At 27.9% G+C, this 13,674-nt stretch overlaps 1 protein-coding gene and 1 long non-coding RNA gene across 6 annotated transcripts; both read left to right on the forward strand.

The window, feature by feature from the left end:
- Positions 1 to 201: 201 nt before the first annotated feature.
- LOC133788548 (fasciclin-like arabinogalactan protein 12) lies at positions 202 to 3,359 on the forward strand. The gene has a single exon (XM_062226072.1). It carries the CDS (start codon positions 2,196 to 2,198, stop codon positions 3,105 to 3,107), a length of 912 nt encoding a protein of 303 aa, XP_062082056.1. The 5' UTR covers positions 202 to 2,195; the 3' UTR covers positions 3,108 to 3,359.
- Positions 3,360 to 6,641: 3,282 nt separating this feature from the next.
- Positions 6,642 to 10,275, forward strand: LOC133788549 (uncharacterized). Of its 5 annotated transcripts, none has more exons than XR_009873275.1 (6): positions 6,642 to 6,804; positions 6,884 to 6,957; positions 7,379 to 7,476; positions 7,748 to 7,874; positions 7,975 to 8,113; positions 9,980 to 10,275. It is a non-coding gene; the product is annotated as an uncharacterized LOC133788549 (long non-coding RNA). The 5 variants fall into 5 exon arrangements; XR_009873274.1 differs by having other exon boundaries at positions 6,643 to 6,804; positions 7,408 to 7,476; XR_009873276.1 differs by having other exon boundaries at positions 6,643 to 6,804; positions 6,889 to 6,957.
- The last annotated feature ends 3,399 nt before the right edge of the window (positions 10,276 to 13,674 follow it).

Genomic DNA, 13,674 nt, shown 5'->3' on the forward strand with positions numbered 1-13,674 from the left:
TAACCCAATAATCCACTAGAGATTATTTACACAATATCTTAATTAAACACATATAGCAAAAAATCAAGATGTTTAATTATCTTCTAATCTAACCACTGTATTTGCAAAAGCAAAGGAGAATAGAAAACAATATACCTCATTTGTAAAAAAGTTATTCTTTTTTCTATCACTGTATGAAAGCCATTAGATCTTCTAAGAAAAATCAAAAAAGAACATTACATCATATTACCACTTTCAAAGTTGGATCCTCACAAGATCTCTATTGTTTCTCCTTCCATTGAAAAGGAAAGACTTAAGCTTTTGAATGTAAGAGAATATATTATATTCAATGAAAAATATAGAAACCAAGATTAATTACAACTCTAAGCAAGAAAATACAAATGGACAATAAGATTGATTAAATAAAAGTACAAGTAAATATAAAGGTTGTAGAGGAAGAACATTACAAACTCAAAGCAATAATAATACAAGTAAAATAAGAACAAGAAGAACAAAAGAATGAACACAAACTCTCACACAACCAAAGTGTAGAGTAGTGGAGATCATCAACTTGAACAAGGTTTAAAAAATTTGTCCAAAAGTTTATTTCCTCCTATTCTATAAGCACTAAGGGATCTCACAAAGAAATAGCTCTCTAGAATTATCAAGCCTCTATGGTGTATTTTCTGGACAAGTGCTTTGTCGATAGAAAATTGTGTTTTACAAGTGAGCATTAGACTCCTATTTATAGAGTTTGTAATACTCTTTGAATTCAAATTCCACCAACCTCCATGTGTTACCAATGTTTAATTTGAGGTTTATGGAATTAAAATGAAGATTTTGGAGTTTCTTGGTGTGTCAGAACCGCACAAATTGGGAGTTAAGGAAGAAATCATAAATTTGATTTAACTACTCAAAGAGTTTCAAGAGACTACATTAAAACATTATAAAAGAAAATTAGTTCATGTTCATAGTAATAATATCCATAAAATTACTAAGAAAACACATGAAAATAAAAGAAGAAAGAAAAACTAGATGTAGATCCAATTTCGCTCTCCTCAATGGCCTCCAAAGTTTTTCTGAGATTAGGACTCTTCAAAACTGTCAAAAAGTTATAATAAGATGTATTTATAGTGCCCCAACTTTTGAGTGATGAAATACCAAAAATACCCTTCAAAAATATGATTTTTTTTCCTCTCTCGATGTTGAGTGCGGTGGCACTACTGTTTTGGTGCGAGGGCAATGGTTGAGAACTTTAGCACTTAATAAAACTTTGCAACGACTAGTGATAGTATTTTAACAATAACTTTCTCAATATAATTAGAATTCGACAGTTCAAAATGTTTTGGAATGCTAAGAAAAAAATTTACAACTTCTTTTTCAAAGCGATTTTTCAGAAAATTAAGGAATAATGGTCCAAATTCAGCTTGTATTATCAAGCATAAACAATGTGTGTTGAGCATCTTCAACTGAATATTTTCTACTCATTATATCTTGGAACTCCACACTCAACACTAAATCCATCATATTCATTGTATTTTACAAGTTTTTTCTCATTTAACTTCATATTTACTTGACCATTACAACCTAAAATAAAAAAAAAACAAGCACCTAAATATGCACAAACTAAAGTAAAAATACTTCAATAACATTTTAAATTACTCTCTAAAACTAATTTTATTTACGGGAGAAGAATTTTATTTATTTCAATCTTAGTTAAACAATTGTTGTATTTATTAAATATAATAAAATTTTATAATTTTTAGTTTCAAATAATTTTAATATGACATCAAAGCATAATAATCATTAAATATACATTGGAGTTGTCATTGCCGAATTTGACATTTTACATTTCCAACTAATATATATTTAGTTGCAAATCTTTTAGACGTCGTTTTTATCACACCATCACCTGATCTAAACTGGATCCTTTTAGAATAGCTCCCTGCTTCCTAATTAACCAACCAACCAGCTAGCTAACTCATCTTACAACAGCTACCAAGCGAAACAAAGACAGATTACATTTTTAACTAATTTCATTAATTATTCTCAATCTATTTACTACAATTTCTTTTCCTGCCTCTTTGCCCTCTATATATGAACCCAACTATCAAGTCATCAAAAATAAAACCACATTCTTAATTAACCAACTTCTATAAATATAAATATAAATATATATATATATACCAATCTTATTACGTACAGTAGTCGAAAACATGATGCTGATGAAACAAGCTCTGATCTACTTCTCATTCCTACTCCTCTGCTTCTACGACTGCGATGGAGCAACACTGGCTCACTCTCCAGCCCAAGCTCCATCAAAACACGTAGCTGAAGTCCCAGCAAAAGCTCAGACCTTAACCCCAACTAAAGCGCCAACAGCACTGCCAGTGTCAGCGGTCGAGCCACCCTCTCAAGTACCACTCGTCCAAGCGCCACCCCACAAAGCCCTTTTCACCCCTACAGACGTTACCAAAATCCTTGAAAAAGCCGGTATCTTCAGTGTCTTCATCCGCCTGCTTAAGAGTACCTCTGTAAGCATCCAGATCGAAAATCAGCTCAATGTATCCAACACCTTGACCATTTTCGCTCCAACAAATGGCGCCTTTGCAGCACTCAAACCTGGTACACTCAACACCCTCTCCACGGAAGACAAAGTCCAGCTAGTCCAATACCACATTCTTCCCTCCGTAGTTTCGCTCCAAAACTTTCAGACTCTCAGCAACCCTGTACGGACACAAGCTAGCAATACCAATGACTACCCTCTAAACGTAATTGTCGAAGGGAGCATTGTTAACATATCTACTGGAATTGTTAACACCACGATTTCTGGTACTGTTTATGAGGATAATCAGCTTGCTATTTACAAGGTCGACAAGGTGTTGCTTCCACTGGGGATTTTCGCTCCCAAACCGAAGACGAAGCAGCTGGCACCTACGCCGACACCAGCGAAGCCTTCCAAAAGCGCTAATTTATCTTCATCTTCGTCTTCCCTTCCTTCCGAAGAATCTCTCAGCCCGAATGTGGCGGAAGGGGACAAGTCTAAGGCTCTTGCTCAGACCAATAATGGTGTTATACACATTGGAGTTGTTATAGTTACCCTAATCTCTATGTGGGGTTACTTTTAGTTTTATCTCCATTCTGAAGTTATGTTGTGTCCATGTTTGAGCCATAGTTTCAAGGCTCTTAACAAATGCTTTTTATTTTTTATTTTTTTTAAATAGAAGAGAGAAGAGAGGAACTTTCCTTGGTTTAGAAAACATGTTAATTTTGTAAATTTAAATTCATGATTTAATTTTTAAAGTTATGTATTTCCTTATATATTAACTCTGTTTGGTATTTTCTTTTTAAAAGAGAAAAGGAAAAGGAAAATTCATTTGGAAATTAGATTTTGAAGCCCAAAAACTGTTTTATTATTTATTTATTATCTAATATTATCCACGTAATCTATTGCTAAAATGAAAAGCAGCTAAAAATGAAAGAGATCCTTACAATTATCTTAATATGATCTATAATAATAACAAAAATGACATACAAAATTTTATTTACAAAAATACCTTGTTACACATCAAAAAATACCAGATTCTAAAAGTAATGTACCTTAATTTGAAACTTTATCAAAATCTCATTTTTTTTCTAAGATTAAAAAATAACTTTTTAGTTACTTAAAATACTAATAAATTACAAATTAGTTACTTTTTTCACCGCTTTTTATATGGCCTTTTTTAACTTTTTGTTTTTTTTTTCACGGATTGAGGCCTCTCTCTCTCCACTATACTATTTTTTTATTATTATTTTGTTACATTCTCTCTTATCTTTAATTTCAAAAATCTTTTTGGGTCACACATATGTTAGGCTCAAAAGTGGTATTATCGTGACCTATTCTTCAAGGTGATCATTTTGATATGTGGGAAGCATATGTTTTTTGACCGTCGCCGGAGAAGATGACCAGAATAAAAAATAATCTTTTAGTTTCTTTTTGTGTTGACCGAAACGTAACTAGATTCTAAACTTGATCAAAATTTAATATACAAAAATTTGTATTCTTATTTTACATTTAAACAATAATGTATTGTATTCTAAACAACTTAAATTTATTTAAAAATATTCCAAGAAGCTTTTTTAAAATAGATTATTTAGGATATTGTTTGGTAACTTTTAAATAGAATATACAAACAAATTTCTGTATATTATACTAAAAGTAACTTTTAATAAGAAGTTATATAGTAATTTGTTATATTTTATTGTAACTCATTAGTTTATAAAAAACAACTAATCGGCAATGTAACAGTATCTTAAGTAATAAAACACCAAGATATAACTTCAAAATGATTAATCATTGTCTTAAGATAAAAAAGTTTCAAAAAATAAATATTTGAGGTAACCAAAATGTATATAAAATAATATGCTATAAAAATAAATTTTTTATTTAAAAAATTAACTAATTGATAACTTATTAACATTTTAAATAACCAAAATGTTATTTTTTTTAAACTCAAAAAACAGAAAATAAGATTTCTTTTTAAGTAAATTTTGATGGCATGACAATGTATTTTTATAAATAAAATTTGTAAGTGATTTTTGTAATTAAATTATAGAAAACAGTTAAATTTCTCAAAATGAAAATCATTATTTCATGTGGATTAGGAGACTAAGACCCCAGCCGATGAGAAGAGGATGGGAGAACCAAAATGATGCGAATGAGATGGATGAGGCTTTAGAGAAACCATTTTCAGCTAGAAAGTTCTTTATCTCTGATTTGTTTTTTCTTTTCTCTCATCTTGGAAAGTGAAATAATGAGAAGACATGATAAAGAAGAAGTAAAATAGATAAAATATTAGTACCATAATAAAAGAGTGACCACGCATGCATGATATATATGTATAATATTGAATCATCTTAACTATCACTGCTATAAAATTGGATTTTTCCCACACCCAAATTCTTAAAGGGACTCTACATCGACAGTTAAAAAATGTAGGCATAGAGACCAATGTCGATAGCTAATAACTGTTACCGTTGTTTTTGACTGTCGCTATTGACCCCAACGACGATAGTTAATTCGAGACCAATGCTGACAGTTAAAATGTGTCACTATTGACCCCAACGCCGATAGTTAATTCAAGACCAATGTCGACAGTTAAACATTGTTGCTACTGGCTCCAACGCCGACAGTTAATAAAGGTCCAATGCCGACAGTCATAAAATATCATCAAAATTCAAATAAAAAATTATAATTAATGAATAGTATAATTTTAAAAATAAATTAAATTATGTAAATATATATTTATAAAAATTATGTATTTATTAAAAACTTTGAAAACTAGATTTTTTTGTTTCTAAATTTTTCATATTAAATTATTAACTTTTGTATTTATAATAATTTTTATATCAAAATTGAAATTTATTATTCTTTAACATATTTATAAAATTAACTATATTATTCTTTAACATATTTATAAAATTTGTATTAGTTAAAAAAGAGTTGTTTTATTAATTGGAAAAATATTGTAAAAAAATTAATGAATAGTATAATTTTAAAAATAAACTAAATTATGTAAACATATATATTTATAAAAATTATGTATTTATTAAAAACTTTTAAAATTATATTTTTTCGTTTCTAAATTTTTCATATTATTTACTTTTGTATTTATAATAATTTTTATATCAAAATTTAAATTTATTATTCTTTAACACATTTATAAAATTTATATTAGTTAAAAAAGAGTAATTTTATCAATTGGAAAAATATTGTAAAAACACTAATGAATAGTATAATTTAAAAAATAAATTAAATTATGTAAATATATATATTTATAAAAATTATGTATTTAATAAAAAAAATTAAAACTAGATTTTTTTTGTTTCTAAATTTATCATATTATTAACTTTTGTATTTATAATAATGTTTATATCAAAATTTAAATTTATTATTCTTTAACATATTTATACAATTAATTATATTATTAACTATATTATTCTTTAACACATTTATAAAATTTGTATTAGTTAAAAAAAATTGTTTTATTGATTGGAAAATATTGTAAAAAAATTAATATATAAATTTATTAGTTATAATATTTTTTATTAATATCTATATATATTTAAATAATTTTTTTATATAAAAAGGTATTGGAGCAATACCAACAATTAAAATGTATAGTTATCGGGACAAAAATTATATAATTATATGTTTAATTATAATTTTTTATATATATGCCAAAAATTTCACACTCTGAGGGTGTTACTGGTAGAGTATCCAAATCCAATTTTATTCTAATTTTGTGTTATAAAATCAAAAACAAGAAAATCACATTTTCTCTGATTCTAAATTATTGTATCCTAAAATCTATCATTTTATTTTATTTTTAAATTTCATACCAATCACATATTCAGTTTTTTGAAACCCAAAAACAGTTTTCAGATACTAAATCAATCACATTTTCAAAAACATATTTTCAAACTACAAATTCAGATTTTATTTAAAAACACACTTTTTAAAAATACAATTTTCCAAGTTTTCAAATCTATGAGGTATGTCTCTTCAATCAATTTCATATATATATATATATATAAATATTTGTGTGTGATGATTGGATTTTATTTTAATAATTTTTAGATTTTTATTATCGTTTATTTGATTGATTTTGAATATGCAAATATGATATTTTTGGTTAAGTTTGAATATGTTAATCTAAATTTTGGCTACAGATCTTTACTTATTTTGCCCTTATTTTGAATATTTTTCTCTCCTTACTTGCTTAGCTACAGATAGATCCAAGTGTTGACTTAGAATCAGAACTCAAAAATGGTGAAGTAATGGTATGGTTAGATGGATTCTTTTTCAATTTTCTTATTTTTCTCCCTTCAATCCACCCTGAATAACTGTTAATATTTGTAGGATAGGTCCAAAGTCAAAGTTGTGGATGCTGATGGTTCTTTAGAGGGAATTTCTTGAGAAAAGTCAGGGATAAGGTTTGTGTGATCCTATGTTGAATTTATGGTTATCCTGAATTTTTTCTTATGTGGCTTGGTAAACTATGAGTCATCATGAATCCATTTGTTAGTTAAAGTTTCACTATGGAATTGTTTATAGGTCTCTTTTTTGTTTTAATGTATTGTTGGAATCTTAAGAAAACCATATGCAATTGCAGAAATTGACCCTAAAATTGTTTGATGAAATGTTAGAAAGAAAACCAAAATGGGCAGAGCGTGTTCGATAAAATTCTAGATAAAAACAATTTAAGCTCTTGTTTTTTTTCCTCTAAATTTAACTTCATTATGTAGTCGTTTGATTCTTCTACTCGTGAGATTATTGCAACTTCTATGATCATTATGTTATTTATGACCCTCCATGGATCTGAATCAAAGCTTGTGGAGACAATTATATTGACAGGGTGTTATTCTGATGATTATATATATAAGGACCCTATATATAAAGAAATTACAGCGAAACATTTTGGTGTAGTAAAGAGTGCTCCCTCTGGTAGTAAGGTTAGTTCCTTTACAACTTATGGTTTTCAATTATCTCTTGGATGATGGAATCTGATGTATATGTTTATGTTTAGGTTTTTAGTTTCTTTTGAAATTCAAAATCTGCTACTGCGTGACTGATTAAGACTCACAGTTTTAGTTATTGATTTTTTCCCTCTTCTTTTCTTATTTCGATTATGATTGAATAGTTTGGAATTTGTACTTCTATTAGGAGTATCTCCTACTCTAGTCCACTTGCTATATTATTATCGTGGTTTTATTTTGATGCAAGGAGCTTAGCTCAGAAAGCACGTTGGTGCCACTTTGGGTTCCATCTTTGGGAAGCAGTAAAACTCCTCAGTCAGGAAGACCTAAATAGTGTCTTGCTATCAACAACATATCTCTCCCACCATTATTCGGTCAGTACTATCTGTAAGCTTTACCATCTATTATTATTACATCTGCACTTTTTGTTGTCAAATATATTTTTGATAGCAATTTTTTGAATTCCAATTGTAGATTTCTTCAATCAGCTGAATTTGCAATATGGCATCCTCACAAAGTTCTTTACAGAAGAGAATTGTCCTATGATGACTATTAACCACATGTACAGACATGATTCAACTTGATAATGAATCAATGTTTCCTCAAAAACATGGTATATATTTCTGTTCGATCTTGTATTTCCAACAAAGAAAAATATTGTTGAGTCTTATTTGTTTTTCTGCCATTTCTTTCCCTTGATTTTTTTTCATTTATTTTAATACAAAATGAGACTACTGTGATCAATTTAAATAGCGTATCGATACCAATTAGATCTTTTCTTGTTTGATATTTTTTGTAGGTGCCGCATTTCCCACCATTTCCAATTGTGTTATATGAATTAATTTTGTTTATTGGGTAGGATTGGTTCAGATTCTAAATTAATTATAAGGTATAGAAGTTTTGATTTATTATAGGTGATGAAATTGACTAAGGATGATTTTTTTTAATAGTTGAGCACTGAATCTATTTATTTCTTTGTTTCTCTATTTCCAAAGTTTTGCATTAATCTCAAGTGTTTTTATGAAGCATAAATGATATTTGCAATCTGGTTTTTTAAGCATGAGATATTTATGTGTTTGATTCTGTTTTTAAACCCAATTGGAGTGTGTTTCTAACATACTTGTAAATATTTTTGTTTTTAGCATGCTCTGATTTCTGGTTTGTATTCTCTTCATCACTGTTTTTATTTTGGCTTAGGATATTCATTGTATTTCTGGATTACAAGTTTGGTTGGATTATATATAGTAATGTTGCTTATTGTTATTTAATCTTAATTTGTCATTTTTTATGTCTACAATCTAATTTTTAGTTAGTTAGTTTGGGGATTTATGTCATTTCTTATCAATGATTCAGAGTTTGTTTAACATATTCTGAAAGTGCTTGATAAATGATCTACATACTTCTCTCTCATTATTCTTTATCACATTATAGTATTTTTCCATCTTCGGCTTAGTTTGTACTGTTGGTCATGATTGTGAACTTGTGTCTGGGCTTTTGGGTTTGATATTGAGGGTAGACACATAAGTTTAAAGAATAAATTAAAAAGAATATATTAACTAGTTTTTGAATTTAAGTGTTTTATGTGTTTGAATCACAATTGTTGCTGGTATTCACAATCCTCTTTTGAATTACTTCCCCGAGTTTTCACAAGCCAACGTTCAATGATTATCTGATTTTTTTTTTTTAAGTCTGATTTTTCTTTAACCATATTTTTTCCGCATGCAAATATTGTACCTTTGCATGCAATTTGGAATAATATTGCGTTGTATCTGTTTAGATGAAGAATGGAGTGATGTTTTGTAGTTTTTTCAAATGGTATTTGGCATTTTAACAGGACAAGCAAAATAGACAATGCTTCATTGAATAGTTGCCAAGTTGTGAACCAAAATAGACAAAGCTTCACTTATTAGTTACCATTTCATCTCTTTAATTATAGTTGTTGGTTAGTACCTCCTCTTTGTTCTTTCATTTTTGTGTGCCCATGCCTTGAGTGAAAGCTACCGTCAAAAGAAATAAACTTAAAACAAACAAGCCACAAACTAATAAAAATGGATTTGTACATATTATGCTTTAATTAAAATTTTTGATTAGTCTATTGTGTAAATGTAAAAATAGTGGATAAATTTGTTTGTTTTACTTTTCAATTCCAAACTGATTTTATGCTTTTGATGTGGATGTCTTTGTAAGCATTGGAGACTTGGGTCCTATAATGTTTTGGTATATGTTGATTTTTTTTAATTATTTTTAATATATCTTAAATGAAATAAAGTATTAGAGAGATAAAATTAGTTCATTGAAACTATTGAGTGTGGAAAAATATTAAAATAACAAGAGAGTAAACTTATGACTTCGACTAAGACATTGGTAGCAAGAGAGTTGTGTAACAATTGTGAGTAAATTTATTTATTTACACTACAATAATAATCTAGTTATAATTTTCCATGTTTGGTATATTATAATGTGATTTTTCATGTTTCAGGGGTGATTTTATAAAGAAATTCATGGCAGTCAATTTTTACTTTGGAAAGACTATTGGTGACGAGGGTGAGCACAAGGACAAGAAGGAGAAAGATATGTTGTTTGAAAACGAATTTGGTGTTTTATTTTATTTGTAATTTTTATTAGAGTAAATGATTCTTTTTTGAGTGGTTAATTATTTACTTTGTAAATCTAGTTATATATTTTTTAAGGTCAAGACGATTATGTTTATAAACAAGGCTATATGATTTTTGAGTCAAGTAGTAGTGTTATATTTGTCCAAAATTTGTTTTATTAGATTTGTAAATACTTTGTATAAGTTTTTTTTCTTTTAATCTATAATTTTTTAGATTTGTATATAAATGTTTCATTTAAATCATAAATTAAAATAAAAATAAATAATTTTTTTGCAAGCTACGATGACACATAATAACCTTTTGGTGTTACCAGCAACGGCGACACCTAATAACTGTTGATGTAGCCAGCAATGGCGACATTTAATAACTGTCGGTGTTGCCAGCAACAACGACACATAATAACTGTCGTCGTAGCCAGCAACGGCGACACCGAATAACTGTCGGCGTAGCTACCTCTACGCTGGCATAGATAAATACGACAGTTAGTCGACTATTGTCGTTGCTCAATAGCGACTGTTAAAAACTGTTGGGAAATCTCATTTTTGTAGTAGGGTATATGTTTAAGCTAGTATGTCATATCAACAGGAACCAAGATTAATATATAGAAGGTGCCAAATTATACGAATACATATACATATATATATATGAAAATTCTATAGTAGGGGTCCCTTAATGGTAGGGGTGTTTCTGTGTCCGACATGTAGAGAATTATAATTAAAATTTTATTATATAGAGTTGTACATTATAGTTATACGCGTGCAACTAACTATTTTAAACTCTAGTTTTCGACAATGTAAAGTAATTAGATTTTTTTTTAAAAATCGGCAGGGTGTCTACTGTTGGGATTTTATGTCCTAAATAAATCCTTTTTTTTTTTGTTTAATATAAACTTCTATTAAATCCTGAGCATATAGCTAATCGTATGTATAGTGACGTAATCACGGTGGAATATAAATATGATTATATGTTCAAAATAAGTTAGTCCTAAGATTAGTTAGTGCAGATGGTTTACACTGACTTGCTAATCTACGATAAAATCTACTTACACATATCAGTGTTATGTTCTTTCCAAAAAATTAGCAAAGTAGATAAGATCAGATGTATTTGTTACATCGAATTGGACCGATGTTGACAGTAGATTGGATAAGTAAACATATCACGTTATTATCTATTCTAATCATATCATATAGTTGACCATATGTCAATTCAATCTTAATTCTGAGTGGTTAGTATTCTAACTGATTGTATTATTTGAGTTCTTTGACTTGTTCATTACAAGCTTACCCTACAGACTAGCTATACTTACATCTTGGGAACTCTGTAGTATAATTGAGTGGGAGTGTTATTCATAGATATAAACATCTATAGCTTCTGATGAAGAAGTAAAATGATGGTTTCCTTTTAGTTTGGTTGAAAGTGCTAGATGATTGAGATCTCATTTCAGTAATTAATATTAGTTTACTGAAATATCATTTACAAGGAACTAAGTATTTTAAAAATAAAATACAATGAGGGGTAAAACAATATTTTAGTCCTATCTCATTGTAGACCATTTATAGAGGATTAAGTGACAATTATGGTTGTAACAATGGATAATTAATAACGTATGTATATTGGTTATAGAGCGTTCTATGAAGGAGGAATTGGCTGGAATTGAAGTAAGCTCGCATGTACTGACAGAAAAGGCAACTCCTAGTGTACTCAGTTTAGAACTCTAAATCAGTGAAATTCTAAGTATTTAGTGGAGTCACGAGGAATTAATAAGTTTATAAATTTATATGTTAAATTTATAATAACTTATTGGAGCTTGATTTCATAGGCCCATGGTCCCCACTGTACCTTGGATAAAATCATCTTGATAGTCTCAATTAATTGATTTAATTATCAATTAGAATTATCAAAGTTGACCAGGTCAATTTTGGATAATTTTATAAAGTTATACAATTTAGAGAAGAAAAGAGATTTTATGGCAGATTTATTAATTAAGAGTAATTGGTGTCTAAATTAATAAATAAGTTTAAATCAAGGTTCAAACTATAAAAAATTAATTTGATAAAGGATTTAAATAATTATTTAATTAATTAATCAGTAGAAAAGAATACATGTCTTGATTTTAAGTCCAATGAGCTTGTAATTAAATGGAAAATTTCACGGGCATAAAGCCCATGATAATTTTGACCTAATGACTGATATTATCTATTAAATAAATGACCTATAAAAGAAATGACCTAATTGAGCTTATAAAAGGAATGTTAAGTGGGAGTTGAAAACAGACTTGTTTTGAAGAAGATCAGATGATCTATTCTTGATGCTCTAGGTTTTAGATCCTCTCTACAACATAAGTCATTTTCTAACCCTTAATATTCTTTCTATTCTTCTTCGCTTTGAATCTATCTCATGTGCTGAGAATTGCCCACTCTATATAGGTGATTCTAAGGATAGTTTGGAAGACTATGAAGAAAATTGAAGATCGATTCAGTTTCTCGGTGATACAGTGCGACAGAAAGGATACAAGATTAGAGAAACTGAAGGAAGGACTAATACATTCCGCTACATATAATGTAAGTGTTCTTATCATTATCTATGTTTAAATTCAATTGTAGAAACATGTTCTAGGTTGTCTTATATTAATGTGTTTACTATATGATTTACATTAAATTATTAAGATCTTGTATAAGTTTTCCTAACAACTGGCCTCAGACCCTTTGGTAATCTTTATTTTCATGCACGAACATGGTAAAAATTGAACTATTTTATCTGTTGAATAATTGGATGGATATCATGTTTTTTATGAAGCATATTGACTCTTATGTGATTATTAGCAAATTTGGGTTATTTTATTGTGTTTTGTATGCAATTAATTTTTATAAATGCTTTATTTGATATAAAACATGGTAAAAATTATTTAGAAAACGTTTTTAGATTGAAAAATTACACAATTTTATTGAATTTTTTTTTCCGGCTCTGGCCGCGACCACAATTTCGCTGGCCGTGGCCTGCGATAATTTTTTTAAAATTTTTTTCAGGCTTTGGCCGCAACCTGCGATAAATTTTTACTTAAAATTCAAAATTTGAATGTATTTTTTAATAGGTTAATACAAAAATATCATATTTTTTCTATTATTTAAAAATATATTTTTGAAATACGATATTTTTGTTGTTTGATCTTTTAAAAAATACATATTTTCTACAAAGATTCAAATTCAAATTTAAAAATAAGTTAACTAATTAATTTTAAATATTTTTATATATGAAAATATTATAATTAAGTTATCACATATTAAAGATATTTTTTAATACTTGATATTTTTTTTTGAAATCTGATATTTGAAGATATTAATATCTGATTATTCTACAGATTTTAATATTTAAATTATTTGAAATTTGAAAATTTGTTGACTAGATATTTTTATGAATATTTCAATTTGTTTAATTGTTTAAGATATTTTTTTCAAAAACAAATAATGACATTTGTTTAAAAATTTATAAATGGTTAAATTTTTTAAAAATGTCACGTTTTCCAAACCAATTGATAAAATGTTTTTTAATAAACTGGATT

The sequence above is a fragment of the Humulus lupulus genome, chromosome 7 (assembly GCF_963169125.1).
Source record: "Humulus lupulus chromosome 7, drHumLupu1.1, whole genome shotgun sequence".
Lineage (NCBI taxonomy): Eukaryota > Viridiplantae > Streptophyta > Magnoliopsida > Rosales > Cannabaceae > Humulus > Humulus lupulus.

Coding starts and splice junctions, on each gene's coding strand:
- LOC133788548 (XM_062226072.1), top strand. CDS start 2,196: ATGATGCTGATGAAACAAGCTCTGATCTACTTCTCATTCCTACTCCTC.